We start from the raw sequence: 14,172 nt of genomic DNA, 5'->3' as shown, positions 1-14,172 counted from the left end.
CGTGGATCTTATGAGAGAATCTAGATCTCTATATCTTGCCTAGTAGAGACTCCTTTGGAGCGGAAACAGAAGTGTGAGGACAATGCCCGGCGCCGTTCGGCTCGGGGCGCTGTTCCTAGGTCGCTTCCTGTTCTCCCTAGGAGTTGGATAAGCCCTAAGTTGTTCAGTTTGGGCTTCCTGTTAGAACTGGGGCTTGCTGTTCTCCCACTTCCCATTGAGGCCCCTTCTGTCACATCCGCCAGGAGCAGTGTCCCCGCCCCTGGTGCGCCTACCACCCCTCGTAGTGGTCCAGCAAGCTGCCCGGCCAGAGGTTTGTCTCACGAGCGCCTCCCGGACTCAAACTTGGCGGAGGTTTATAAAGACCCAGAATACCTTTCTAGAAGCCGTTACCTTCCAAGGGAAGGAAAGACACATACGGAGGTGGGACCAGGGCCAAGGCAGAGAAAGTAAGTCTCAGGATGTCTGCTCCTCATGGGTTGTCAAGATTCCCCACCCCCTACCCAGTGATACATGCTTCCCGGGGCAAGCCTGGGCCATGCTTTGTCCTGGGATACACTTGCGGGTAGGGTCGGCTGCCAGAGGCTGCCTTGCAGAAGGGGGTGACCTGTTTTAGAGACAGCACATCGCCCCCAGCTTCCCCACACCTTCACACAGGAAGACAGCAGGGGAGGGGAACAGAGAGGAAACCAAAGGAATTAAGGGGGTTCTACCAGGAACTGAACTTAAGCTTCCTATGGACGTCTCCACAGGCTCCAGGAGTACCCAGTGAACTTGAGGCACCTTCAGGAATAGCAGCTTCCCTGCTGTTGATGAATTCCTGAGCCCTAACAGGCCCTAGAGATATTTAATTCCCTCATCCTAGAGAGGAAGAAACCAAGGGAAGTAACCTGGCTGCTCTCCTGAAGTGGGGACCTACCCCCGTTCTGTTCAGGAGCCTGCTTAGTTCTTCCTTAGTGCCCGTTGAAAACTCCTCTAAGGGTCAAGTCTGTTTAATCCCTGCATCCTGTCAGTATCTGGCATATGGCAGGCATTCAAATATCCAACGATTGTACTATACATGCTTAAATGGCAAGCAGGGCACAGAAGGCACTAAAAGAATCTTTCTCTTTTCCTAAGGTATCACAGTGTTGGGCAAATTCCAGAGGGGTAAGTGAAAATGTCCACATCAGCTCAGACTTGGTAAGAAGTCAGAAGTGCTCAATAAATGTAATCTTGATATTAGGTTATTTAAAAAAAAAAAAAAAGCAACCTCTGCTCAGTTTTTCTACACATTCAATTTTCATACTTATCAGATTAGTGGTGAATGGCTGCAACCCTAGCTGGGGGCAAAGGGGGGGGTCTAGAGGTTACTAGAGACAAGGCATGAGCTATAAATAACCATTTAAAATGATTAGCTATAACACTGAGTAACTTTAAATATCCTAGAGAATGAGCAGACACTGAAATCAAGGATAGCCTTTGGGCCCAAAGCTGTAAGCCCCTAGGGTGGGAATCTCTAACATGTACAGAGGGAGGAGTTAGAGCAGTAACTATATCTGTATCACCACTACTTCAAAACACTAGATGTCATAAGCCTGTGGGAGCCCAGCCTTAGTAAGTCCTTGACCATTTATCAGAAGTTACAATCAATATCAGTTCGGTGCTAGTAATGCAGTAGTGCTTTTGTCAATTAAAGTTACCTTCTCATTCTACATATTCACTAGGAAAGAATCCCCATCAAACATCTTCTGTTGAATAAGCAGGCTTTTCCTCTTAAGTGGTAATTACGAATAAACTTAATCTGGCTCCTAAATGGAACCCTACATTTAACTTCAAGCATCCAACTGGTTTTAGTATAGGCCAAATACACAGAGGTCATGAGTTATAATTTATTTTCTTCTATTCCAATGGCTCAAGCTCTTAGTAAAAGCAAGCACTTAAGTAAGCCAACAAACCCCGAGTGAAGGTATGGCTGGTTCCCAAGTGAAAGCATGGCAGAATAGGAAGGGAGAAAAGCCATGAAAGAGGAAAGCCGACCTTGGCTGGAACCCAGTACGACTTGAGGAGGAGCGTCAGAAATAAAGCAAGCCCCCAATGACACACTCTATCCAGTCAGTGCAGCCACAGGAGAGGGTGAATTCAATCCAAATGGTTATTTATTCTAAAACTGGAAGCTACGGTGCCTACATTTTTGCCATAATGTTGTAATGAGAACAGGGGAGGAAAAAGTTACAGATGTAAACAATGACACAGTTACATTTTTTTTAAATGGTAAAACCCTTTTTTACTGGCCACTTCCAAGAATGCTTTACAGGTTGTGCAATAACATTTACAGGCTCCATGTGGTGGTTGTTTTTCTCACAAGCTTTTCCATCTACAACTACAACAGACATCTGATAAGACACTAAACAAGTCTTCTAAGGAAAACAAGGGTAGGGATCCCGCCTGTTAATCCACATTTTCCCCCTTAACATTGTTTTTTCGTAATAAAAAAACAGACAGAAACAAAACCCAGACATCTACTGTTGTTGCGAGTGATCTCTTGGACTAAACCGACAAGGACGTGGCAGTTTCACTCTCCACCCACCTAGAAAAAGCTTTTTTTAAAAAAAATGACTTTCTAGTGTCAAAAATTAACAGCAAGTACCTCCCCTCCCCCCAAAAAAACCCAAAGCGGCTTAAGCTTTGTCCCCCTGGTCCTGAGGGCCTAGCATCCCCGAACCGTGCTGTAGACTATAAAAAGATGCTATTTGCTGGAGAACTAATGAACGTTTGAATAGGGGTGGCAGCTTCTGCCTCAGAGTCAATTTTCTGTTATAACATAATCTTGCCCTAAGGGAATTTCTTTGGGCTCCAGTTTCTACCTCCTCCTTTTTACCTCCCTGACACTATGAGCAAAGCTTTCTCAAAAACTCCCCTTAATGATAATAAAAAGTTAGTGGGTTACAGAAAAATTCATGCAATCACTTCACCCACTGCCACACACAAATCCATTTGATGGCACCACAGTAAAAGCAGGTGCCCAGAGAAAGGACATCATTATGAGCAAGCAAACGTATTGCCTATCAGCCCCCCATTCCAGCCTCCGGCTCAGAGGTCCTTGTGGAGCAGAAGGGCGACAAGAGGGCCAGGACGAGGGCCTGTGCACCCTCCTGGGCACGGCAGTAACCGTGGGAGAGGGAGAGAGAGGTCAAATCTCAGCACAACATTTTCAACAGAGGACTGCCCAGGTAAGGAAATGGAAGTGAAGTACCTTCTAGTAGCACAACCCAGGGCTCCCCTCGCCAGGAAGTGCAGCAATGTGTGGTGTTCGCTGAGTAAGCTCTTGGCTGACACAATGCTGAGCAGGAAGGTGAATGAAAACTGAAGCTCAGTACTGAAAGAGCATTCCCATAACCCACCCATATTCTTGAACCAGCAACCTGAAGCTGTCTGTCAAGAACTGGGAGGGTGCTGGTAAAGTTACAAACAATAACTCTCCCGACTGAAGTCTCTTGGCTAGAGGCCTCTCTGGGACACACAGGGAAGGCACCCCAGGAGGAATCCTGTTTCAACAAGTCGGGAAGGGGTGCTCCCTTTCATGCACACGCTGCACACGCTCACATTCATGCTCTTCCCAAGTTCCAGCAGCCCCACGGAGCTGCCTCCCACCCCCCCACCCTACCCTTTTCTATTCACTCTCTATCTGTGTATCAAAAAAGCCAGCAGGGCCCCGGCCCTCCACACTGTAGAAAATAGCTGCTATTCTCAGCGCCTGGGCCTGGTAGCCCACACCACAGGATTCACCTATATACATATCCTGCTGCAGTGAAAAGAATCCTGCTTCGTTTCTGTGTGAGCTGAAACCCTGAGAAACGTTCCTTCTCTTGAACTATAAGAGGACAGATTCTCTAACAGAGATGATTTCAGAGACTTCCCACCTGTCTCAACCTTGGAAGACAGAGAGTAGAGACTGGCAAATCACAGTCTTCAGGCTGAGGGCTGCAACCCCAACTCTTCCCCCGGATTTTATGGAAATCCATTAACAGATACAGAGAGGCTGCAAGCTATTCTGCTCTGCAATCAGGAACAGTCCCCATGCCTCCTTGGCGTGGGGATCCTATGTAACAGAACCGCCCAACTGGTAGTCTCCATGCCTCAGCCAAACAGCACAAAGGCACAGGAACGTGGAGATAGGGACAGTATGGCCTCCCAGCCCACCGGACCAGATATCCCAAGAGGGAAAGGTCGGTAAAGAAAATACAAACGGTTAGTTGGTGCAAGTGATTGATAAGAGCTGATCGTTTATTTTCACTGCCCCAGTCACAAGCTCTCCCTCTGTCCCCACTCCTGCCTGCTATGGAGAGCGCCCTGGCTCGCACGCCTCCCCACCCTCTCCGCACCACCTCGCCGTCACTCTCCCTTACTCGGCTGCCGGTCCAGCTGCCTTAGAATGTCAGAAGGGTGACATTTTCAGTTCTCTCTTCCTGTCTGACTGCAGGGTATAGGACAGGCAGCCCTAAGTGCTGCTTTCTGAGCAAATGTTTTTTTGATTACAAATATCTAACTAGGTTTGAAATGTTTTATAGAATAAGACAATATTCTTTTCAACAAACTTTAAAAAAAAATGTACAGTTTTGTTGTTTGTTTCCACCCCCCTCCCCCCACTGCTTGCGCACCCTCCCCCCACCGCCCCTCCCCGGCAGCTCAGCCCCACCCCGGCAGCCCCTGTTTTCCTTGGTTGTGTTTTGGGGGGTGCTTGGCACCCCCAGAGATTCAGCTTCATGGCTGACAGGCGACAATGGCAGGGGCTTCACCGATACCCTTGGTAACCGTAGTAGTTCCTGTAGTATCGGTCTCTGTCCTGGGGATGGTGGTAGTAGTAATTCTGCCACTAGAAGAAAGGGGAAACTCCATCACTTGGAGCCACAGCTGGCTGAGGACGGAGAGGCATGACACTCATCCCTCTGGTCCTGCCCCCCTTCATCTCTCTATCCCCAGATGATACTTACATCCCGACTGTATTGTCTGTAATAGTCTCTGTATCTGTTGTACTCATAATCTCGCCCATAGAACCGATCGTAGTCTCCCCTGTATCGATCGTAGAAATTACGGTAACCCTGAGAAAGGAGAAAGAGAAGGAGTGAAGATGTGTGGGTTTTCAGCATCACAATCCACTGCTATCCCCCGTCTTAAATGAGACACATCTTCACTTGATATTATAAACAAGCTTAACCTTCCCAGGATAAAGTCTTCCAGAGGAACAAATTAAATGGGCAAAACCCTAAGCCCTGAGAAAACAGCCCAAACCACTCTGCTCCCCCAAGCCAATAGGAATGGCTGTCACGGCCCAGAGGGAGGAGCAGAAGGAGAGCTGCACTCACCCCTCTGTTTCCAGACTGCCCCCAGTACTGCTGCCCGTAGGCCCGGTTGTCGTAGCCTCGGCGCTGCCCGCCCACTGGAAGAGAAATGGAGAGCGCGCTCAGACAGCTGGCATGGGGTCCTGGCTCCACATCTGAGTGGAAATCAAAAAGTCGGAGCCAAAGGCAATTCTGGGGGAATAGGAGGCCTGCTTCTGCCAGGCTCACACAATGTTAATTAAAGCACCAGCCAGGATCTTTTAAAAAGTCTGAGGGGGGGTAGGGCAGAGGAATAGAGACACAAGAAAACCAAGCCACCTTGGTTTCACCTTTTGAAGCTCCCCAATTCCTGCAAAACATTTAAGATGCCAAAAGCATACATGGCAGAGTTAGAAACATGAGTAAAAACTGCCATTCGTAGAGTCACAGACTTTCAGCCTTGGAAGGGATCCTGGATATCATATAACCCAGACCCATCATTTTATACAAATGAACAAAGTCTACATGATAAGCTCTTCCAGGGTAGGAACTGTTGGTATTCCCACTGCCCAGCACGTAGCAGGCACTCAAGAATTTTGTTGACTTACACTTATAATTACGCACACACACACACACACACACACACGCATTTTTAATGCACAGTGAATGCACACTGTGGCGGGGGTTGTTAACTGACAAACTAGACATTCAGGAGGGAAATTAATTCCACTAATAAGCTAACTTACTGTCTAACGCCCGCCCCAGATTACTGAATAATGCATTCACTTTCTGCTCTATACAGTTGGGTTGATCCAATAGACAAAGTAGCAAGGAAAAAGATAATCTGATTTCACTGCACAAATCCTTCATATAGACTACAACAGTGAAGGGGGAATCCATATGTAAAAATGAAAACTAGATAAATGAACAGGCTCAAGCATTGCTTTTCAAGGAAACAAATATTTTTGTTGAAAAATAACTACCTTTTGTTGAAGGATTATGGAAAAAGCACAAGAAGCTGGGAGTAAAGAACACAGGAGAAAATAAGCTCCGTAAAGAAGGGACTTCCTTATTGTTGGTGATCTGACTTGGTTTGCCTGGCCTTTCCTTGTGGGTCCTGCTGCACTCAGCACAGAGAACAGACTGAGGCTCGGGCTGGCAGGTCCCCAGGACTCACCGTAGCCTTGGCCTCTGCTTCGGTTCTGCCGGTTTCGCTTGTTTCGATTGTTTCGGCGGTTTGTCCGCTTCTCGGAGGGGGGCAGCAGCTTCCTTGCCTCCTCCTTGTACTTAGTGACAATGGGCTGAGCTTCCTCCTTCTCCAGCTCCCCGTATGTCACCTCATCCATATAGTCGCATTTTTCAGGCAGAGAGAAGTTGGCTGTAAGAGTAAGAGAGAAGCTTGTGGGCCTCCAAGTACATAGACGGGTAAGATCTCATAATGAAAACCCCACTACAAGAATAGGATTTTCTAAGCCTCATCTATTAATGCACAGAAGTGTGCTGGGTTCACTCTACGGGTTTTCCCTAAACTGTAACAGCCCCAGGCAAAGGGCTATCTGCAAACTGTAGATTTACAAGTTCTCAAGTGATCCATAATAAATTAAGAGTGAACTGGGTTAAGGTTTCTTATCAGGACAGAAGCAGGCAGCCAGAGGCTAAAAGTAACTGAGAAAGTTTTGGTGTTGGTTAGATAAGAAATACACTTTTAAAGAGACTCAAGAAGAAACTGACCCCAGCCTAAAGGCACTTACTCATCTATACAAGGAAAACAGTTAACAAGAGTACGGGGTCCTCATTAAAACCACCTGTGTATGATGGGAGAGCACACTTGCCAGTCTCTAGACATCAAGTTTAGAGGCTGAGTCCCAGCAGAATTCAATTCAATGAGGCTCTCCTGATTCTTAGATGAATCCAGTTAGCCCTCCGTTTTATAAAACTGAACTAAATTCCTCCAAGTGCTTGAGTACCAGTTATGGACTGGCTTAGTTCATTCTAAGTAAACTCAGAGAATCCAGCTCTTAAATGTGTAACCAGCTCCCATGCCTGGGCATTATCAGAATTCAAAGAGCCAGTAGTTGATAGCTCAGGTGGGATGCCAGGCGCTGAAGGCAGCAAGGGGAAAAACCAAACTCTGAGGTGAACAGCAAAAAACTAGATCAATCAAGATAGTTAATTTTGCCTTGTAGGGAACCTTGCTGTAAGGCTTTGTACCACACATATCAAAACCCAAAACAAACAAACAAACAAAAAAACAGGCCTGTGATACTAGAAATCAAAATATACTGATGAGATCATTCACCCCAACCACTACCATTTTAATTTGAACCACAAGAATGTCCCATCTCTAGAATATAAATTCAGTGAAGGCAGAGCTTCATTTCATTCATTCTTTCCCTGTGTCTAGAACAGTACTGGACAAATAGTAGACACTCTTAAGTATTTACTAAATGAATAACTGACTCATTGAAGCCTCTGCCTTAAGGCTATCACCCTGTGGTCTATCACCATTTCTCTTTTTGCATTTTATCAGAATGAATCAAGGGGTTATTGCTTCACCATTCACTCTGCTCATTCATTAACCTTCAAGTGATCACACCCATTAATTTATTCCACAGATTTACACTTTACATGTGGAGAATCCTCCAGGTGCTAAGAGGCTCTAGTGAGGTGTGCATGGACCAAGGACAGGGCCCCTAACTTGCAGCGTTTAGCCCACCTTTCATCTCCAGCATTATAGACTCAGGCACATCGTCTCCCTCCACTTCCTTCCTCAGCTCCAGCCTCTTCTTCCAGTCCTCCTCATTAGGGACGACCACCACCACTTTCCGAGAGAAAGTCTTGAACAGCAATAGCTTCCGCCGTTGGCCAGAGTTGTACACGTTACACTAGGGACAAGAGGAGTACCAGACGTTTTAGGAATAAAAATTAAACTCTGATTCAACCAACAATTACTGAGCATCTTTCACAAGTGAGGCACTAGATTAGGGGTCTTATTTACACAATCTCTTTGAATTCTTCCAAAGCTACATGATGTTATCCTGTTTTACACAACATGAAAATTGAGACTCAGAGAGGCCAAGACTTGTCCAAGGTCACAAACCTAGTAAGTGGTGGAGCCATGAATCCAAAGCACCAACGCTCTTTCCATTGCCTCTAGAATGTGTTTTATAGTCTGGGTCCATACACTCTCTGGTAAAAACACTAAAAGTTGTATCTCTGAGTTCAAAACATATTACAACCGTAACACAACCACTTGGTCATAATCAGGTAACCTGATTCTGTTACTTAATTCAGTCTTCCTCTATATACGCACCCTATTTTGACTCTGAGCAATTTATTTTAATGAGATTTTTAAAAAAATTATTTATTTTGGCTGTGCCGGGTCTTAGTTGCAGCATGCATGCAGGATCTAGTTCCTTGACTAGGGATCGAACCCAGGCCCCCTGCATTGGGAGCACGGAGTCTTACCCACTGGACCACCAGCGGAAGTCCCTGAGCAATTTTATCAGATTAAGTGGATACCAAATCTTTTATCTTTGGACCTACTGTTAAATTAGGTTTCTTTTGAATGTTTGAACAATACCTGATCAAGAATGAAGTTCCTCTTTGTCCGGGAAGCAATCTGGACCAGCTTACTAAGGCACTGGGAGGCTTGCTGAACTAAAAGGTCTCGGCTTTTGGGGTCCATCTGTGGCTCCTCGAGCCCCTTCATCTAATGAGTTTGAGAGGAAGAGAAACACAAGAAGTTACACAGTAAGTTAAAGCCCAAGAATCACTGGTAAATGCCACACCACCACCACATCAGTTCACTGACATTCCTCAGTGCTGGGAATGTTGTCCATTTCCTACAGAACTCATTTCCAGTCTCAATCTGGATATACTCCAGACTTTACCAGCTTTCAGATTTGACAACACAGCAAAGAAAACAAATCTACCATAAACACATACTGAGAACTCATTTCTTTATTTGTGGGGCCCTTGTTCTCAGACACCTGAAAGACCAACTCCACTGGGAAAAGATTATATAAGTTTCTTGGTACCTCAAGAGCTAATATCACAGCGGACTAACCCCTCCCAGCAACTCACCCTCATTTGATTGAGCACAGTCTCAGCTCCCAGGACATTGTATCTTTTCTCAGGGTTTTCTTTTGTGTATTTCAGTGCCCACTGGGTCTTTCCAGATCCAGGCAGTCCCACCATCAGAATCACCTGCAAGTAAACCAGGAATGCTTTAAAAAATAAGTGAGGGTCATGTTTACAAAGCCCAATTTAAGAACATCCTCCCCTTCCCCCAGCTGGGTAAAGTTTTCAGAAGAAAAGCGACCCACCCACCATTCCAAGCATAAGCACCAAGGTTCTGCACACTCTCCGGCATACCTCACACTCCTCTATGGTCTTGGGAGGGACCGCAGTGCGCACGCGCTCCTCCACAGGCACGGCATGGATGAACACAAACTCTTCTGGCGGTGGGAAGAAGGGCTCCTCCTTCTGACCAAAATTTAATTCTACAACACAATTTTTGCAGAGGACATGGGGTAGGAGGGCCCGGTCAGCCAGGGATTCCTTGTTGATACGGAATGCCACACCAAGGTCTTCTCCATTCTTGGAAAAGGAAAGTTCTACTTCTTCAGCCTCAAAATTCTACAACGACGAAAGACAAGAGCATTTATGGGCACACAGAGCTTGAGGTTGATTAATCTTACAATTTAATCTTTTTTTTTCTCTACTCCAACTGCTGTACTAAACAACTATGTGAGCAATGCATCAAACGCAGAAAAGACAGCAGCTGATGGGAAGCAAATTGATCCCTAGTGCCCTCTATTTACTCCTTGTTACAAATCTACAACTTTCAGGAGCACTTACAGCAAAGCAGCCAATGACATCATTCTCCCCAAAAGTCTGGCCAAATTCCTCAAACTGCCCATTCTCTGCCTTGAGTCCTCGTCCATCGAAACCGTAAGAGAATTCATCCTCACCTAGAATAATCAGCAGATTAGTTACCTACACTCAAACCTCCCACAGAGCAGCAAACACTAAAATGATTAAGTTAAAAATAACTTTACCAAGCTGTGGATGGGAAAAATCAACAGACCATCCAACTCGAAGGAGAGAAACCTCTGTGCAGCCTTCTTTCATTGGGAGATTCTGGGTTATCTGGCCAAGTCAGAAAAGGAACTTTCAGATACTCGAGCAAAGTCTGAGTTAGACAAGATTTTGATACAAACCGAAAACGACAACTATCACAACTCAACATCAGAAAAACAACTGTCAATGAACTTAAACCAAAGCCATGAGGGTCAATTTCTTGGTTACTGGAGCTACGGTTGTCATTCAAGTGTAGTGCCTTTTTCTGCACTAATAAAATACTGGTGGGCGGTAAACTACTATGTACTAGAGCCCAGTACATAGTAGTTTAGTGACTAATTTAATAAATGAATGGTCCTAATGAGCTGTACACACTACCTTGGCCTCAAAGCAGACTTTCCCCTTTGTCACTCCGTAAGTACTTCTTGCCCCAGACCAAAGGGTGGGGAACTTCTCTGAGAAAAGTGGCTGCCCTCCATAGCGGTCTTTGCTCACTTGAAAATGGAGATCCGAGGTATCTGTTAAGAAAGAAGCAATCTGTTTACTCCAATGCCCAACACTTGAAGCCACCAATAGAACACAAATATACCCAGTTCTCAAGAATGGATACAAAGTTTAAATCTCTTCAAAGTTGCAGGCCATGAAGTTTCAATCTCCAAAATCACTTTTGATTGGTTTAAAACCTCAACCTGTCTGCCTTATACATACACGTGTCCAGGTTCACAAGAGTCTGATCCTCTTCCTCATCTTTTGCCTCTTCTTCCGGGGGTGGTGGAGACTTTGAACTATACATATGAGAGAAAAACAAATACAATGTAACCAAAGTCCTCTAATTTGAAAGGTGTCTGCATGACATCAGGTCTGTTTATCAGCAAATATAAAATTCCAGCAGACAGCTTCTTTCAACAAATGTGAAAAGGGCAACAGGAGCTTTCAGGGTAGATTTAATCTAAAACTTAGGCCTGTAAAAACCTATTCCATTTTTAATCCACCCCTCTTTCCAGACTCTCTGGTCAACATCAGGTATACCAAAATCAGAGCAGACACTCCCTTCAATGAAAGGGACTATTTCCCTCACCGGCTGTGGTAAGCCTCCTCTCGGAATTCATAGTAAGCTCGGCCATGTTCATCCTTCTCATCCCGCTGTCTCTTTACCCCCCGCCGCTCACCATCTGAGCCTGCTGGTTTTGACTTTTCACTATCTTGGTCATCTCCTACAAAAAGGAGGGAAAGAAAATCAGCAGTTTTCATACTGGAGTGTAGAATAAGCTCAGAACCAACAGAAACTAAAGGAAGACCTGCATATCTGTCTAGTCAGAAGAGCCAGGTTTTTCCCATTGCATTCATAGAATGTTTTATTTCCAAAGATGATCATCTTCCTGTCATTGGTTGGGATTTTATTTAAAAAAAAAAAAAAAAAAAAAAAAAAAGGGACATTATGGGCTAATTACAGTCAAGCAGTAGATTAAAAATTTGGCAATTTTTGCATTCTAAATTTATCTGCTTAAATCAGGTCAAGCTTGCAGATTTTCCCACCAATATGACATAAAAGAAACATCCCATAAGTTTTTTAAAAACTTCATAGCTTAACTTCGATTTCTATCAGATTTGGATTTAAGCTGGACACTTAATATATGTTTTCCAACACTTTTCCACAGCTTCATGTTACAGAAGCCTCAATTTTTTTTTTTTAAGAGTTTGCCTTTCCAGCTTTGAAACGCACAGCCATCCACAGCTTTACTTACATAGCTAATGGACTATGGTGTATATACAGAGCTGTATTTTTATCACAGATTTTTACTGAAACTTGCAGGAGCAAACCATTAAGTCACAAGAGACCCATAAATAATACTGCATCTTTACTGCACATAATTTGGGGCACAAAGGTGCTGTCATACAGTTAGCAACATTCTTCACAAGAGGAGAAAAAAACCCCAGATTTTCCTTGGACTTTTTTTGGTTTGTAACACTAAAGTTTTTAATAATAACTTCTTTAAAGAAGTCCTTTATCCCTCAACCTTTTTTATCTGCTATCTGGCGGTACACGTTAAGTCAAAGGTTATGTAATGGGATTTTTGTTCCAGGACATAGGACAATCTGCAAGTTGCATGTGACTGTTGTAGAATGGGTTCCAATTATACCATCACACCAAGCAGCAGCCTAAAAAATGTATTATAAAAGGAACTAAAGCAAGCCACTTCATATTAAGAATGGGAAGCCGCTCTAGCTTTCCTCCCTACCCTGACAAGACAGTTATGGATCAGCTCCAACCATCCAATTACTTCAAAGAGAGAAAGGTCACTAACTCCCTAGGGCAACTCTATACAGTCTCTTCCACAAGGTTACTCAATGGACCCACCAACACCCCAATCATTTCAATTCAGGAAGTCAAGGACCCGAAATGTAAAAAGCTAGCTAAGTGTACAGCAATTATACAAATTTGCCCATCCATCCACTCAGATGAAAGATTAAAATTTAGTCGTAAGAATTCAGACAAGGTTAAACCCCTAGCCAAATAATGTTGATTAACATTCTAAATGCTGTGGATTAAAACTTTTTCTTCCGTAGTTAACGATTAAACTTGACACCCTCACACCACAGGCTGCTGAAGCAGGAGCTGCTGCTAAAGCAGGAGCAATGTTAGATTTCCAGATTTTCGCTGTGGCTCAAACTCTAATACTGAGCTTTCGATGGGGCGAACTTTGACGAACTGAGCTTATTGCTTAATTTCATGGCGAAAAAGTCAACAGTCGGGCCGAAGCCTCCAACAGTCGGTCTGGCTGTCCGTGTAATCAACAATTCCTCAGTGCATTCTCGGTTTAGGAAAAGATAACCAGCACCGCGGGAGCCTGCTCCAACAGGTAGCTCATAAGCAGTTCGCAAGCAACATCGCTTACTTCCATCCACTACCACCAAGCAACCAAGTTAGGCAGGAACCTCCCGCCTGCAGAAAGTGGGGCCACCAGAGGTAGTCAAACCCCCCAAAAAGGTGGGTAGAGGACGAAAGCCACCTCCCCTGGGGAGTCCCACAGAATGGCGATGGGAATCGAACCCCGCGATGCAGGGCTTGGTGCTGGGTCAGGGGCGCACCCGGCAGATTGGAGCCGGGCTCCGCTGCCAGCTCCTCACCCTGTTCCTCTGCGGCCTTGTCACCCGGCGCCTCGGATCCCGGCGTCTCGTCTCCGCTCCGATCCTCCGGCTCATCTTCCTCCCCCTTGCCGGTGCCCTGCTCTTCGCCACCGTTCACCCCACCTGACTCGGCTGTGGCCTCCTCCTCCGGTTTCTCGGAAGCATCGGGCTCGGCCGCGGCCTCCACGGCTGCCGCCTCCGGGGGCTCCGGCGGCGGCTGTGCGGCCTGGCCCGAGGCCTGGGCAGGGGGTGGCTCTTCGTCTTCGTCCTCAAGCAGCGCCTCCTCGTCCTCCTCCTCCTCCTCCTCGTCCTCCTCCTCGTCCCCGCCCGGGCCGCCGCCCGACGCGGCCACAGGCCGAGGCTCCGCCTTGCAGGCCCCGCCGGGCCCGGCCCCGCCACCGCCGGCCTCGTCCTCGAGCATCTCGGCGTCCAGCGCCTCCTGCAGCCGCTGCGCCAGATCCACCTTGAGGCCGCGCGAGTCCAGGCCGCGCCGCTGCAGCTCCGACCGCAGCTCGGTCACTTTCAGCCGCTTCACCTCCATCGCCGCCGCCGCCTCCTCCGCCTCCCGCCGCCTCCTCCCCTGCGAACCGTCGACCGAGCCCGACCGCGCAGGCGCCGCCGCCGCCCGCCTCCGCCTCACGCGCCAGCACTGAGCCCGCGC

At 46.4% G+C, this 14,172-nt stretch overlaps 1 protein-coding gene and 1 long non-coding RNA gene across 3 annotated transcripts; one reads left to right on the top strand and one right to left on the bottom strand.

Moving 5' to 3' along the window:
• Positions 1-11: 11 nt before the first annotated feature.
• LOC309606768 lies at positions 12-2,489 on the top strand. Its single transcript, XR_014232046.1, has 2 exons — positions 12-446; positions 1,117-2,489. It is a non-coding gene; the product is annotated as an uncharacterized lncRNA (long non-coding RNA).
• Positions 2,490-4,228: 1,739 nt separating this feature from the next.
• HNRNPUL2 (heterogeneous nuclear ribonucleoprotein U like 2) lies at positions 4,229-14,052 on the bottom strand (the record flags this gene model as incomplete). 2 transcript variants are annotated; one of them, XM_082344231.1, is made up of 14 exons in its annotated part: positions 4,229-4,852; positions 4,971-5,078; positions 5,343-5,416; positions 6,475-6,675; positions 8,014-8,182; positions 8,881-9,009; positions 9,384-9,506; positions 9,675-9,938; positions 10,161-10,273; positions 10,361-10,451; positions 10,761-10,900; positions 11,091-11,167; positions 11,461-11,596; positions 13,512-14,052. In XM_082344231.1, 14 exons carry the CDS (start codon positions 14,050-14,052, stop codon positions 4,772-4,774), a joined length of 2,247 nt encoding a protein of 748 aa, XP_082200357.1. In that variant the 3' UTR covers positions 4,229-4,771. The 2 variants fall into 2 exon arrangements, 1 of the variants encoding a protein (XP_082200357.1); XR_014232045.1 differs by lacking the exon at positions 5,343-5,416 and having other exon boundaries at positions 4,811-4,852.
• Positions 14,053-14,172: the final 120 nt, after the last annotated feature.

Source organism: Balaenoptera borealis (genome assembly GCF_965194805.1).
Source record: "Balaenoptera borealis genome assembly, chromosome: 11".
In the NCBI taxonomy this organism is placed as follows: Eukaryota; Metazoa; Chordata; class Mammalia; order Artiodactyla; family Balaenopteridae; genus Balaenoptera; species Balaenoptera borealis.
The sequence above is the reverse complement of the archived record's forward strand: the minus strand, read 5'-3'. Positions and strand labels throughout refer to the sequence as shown.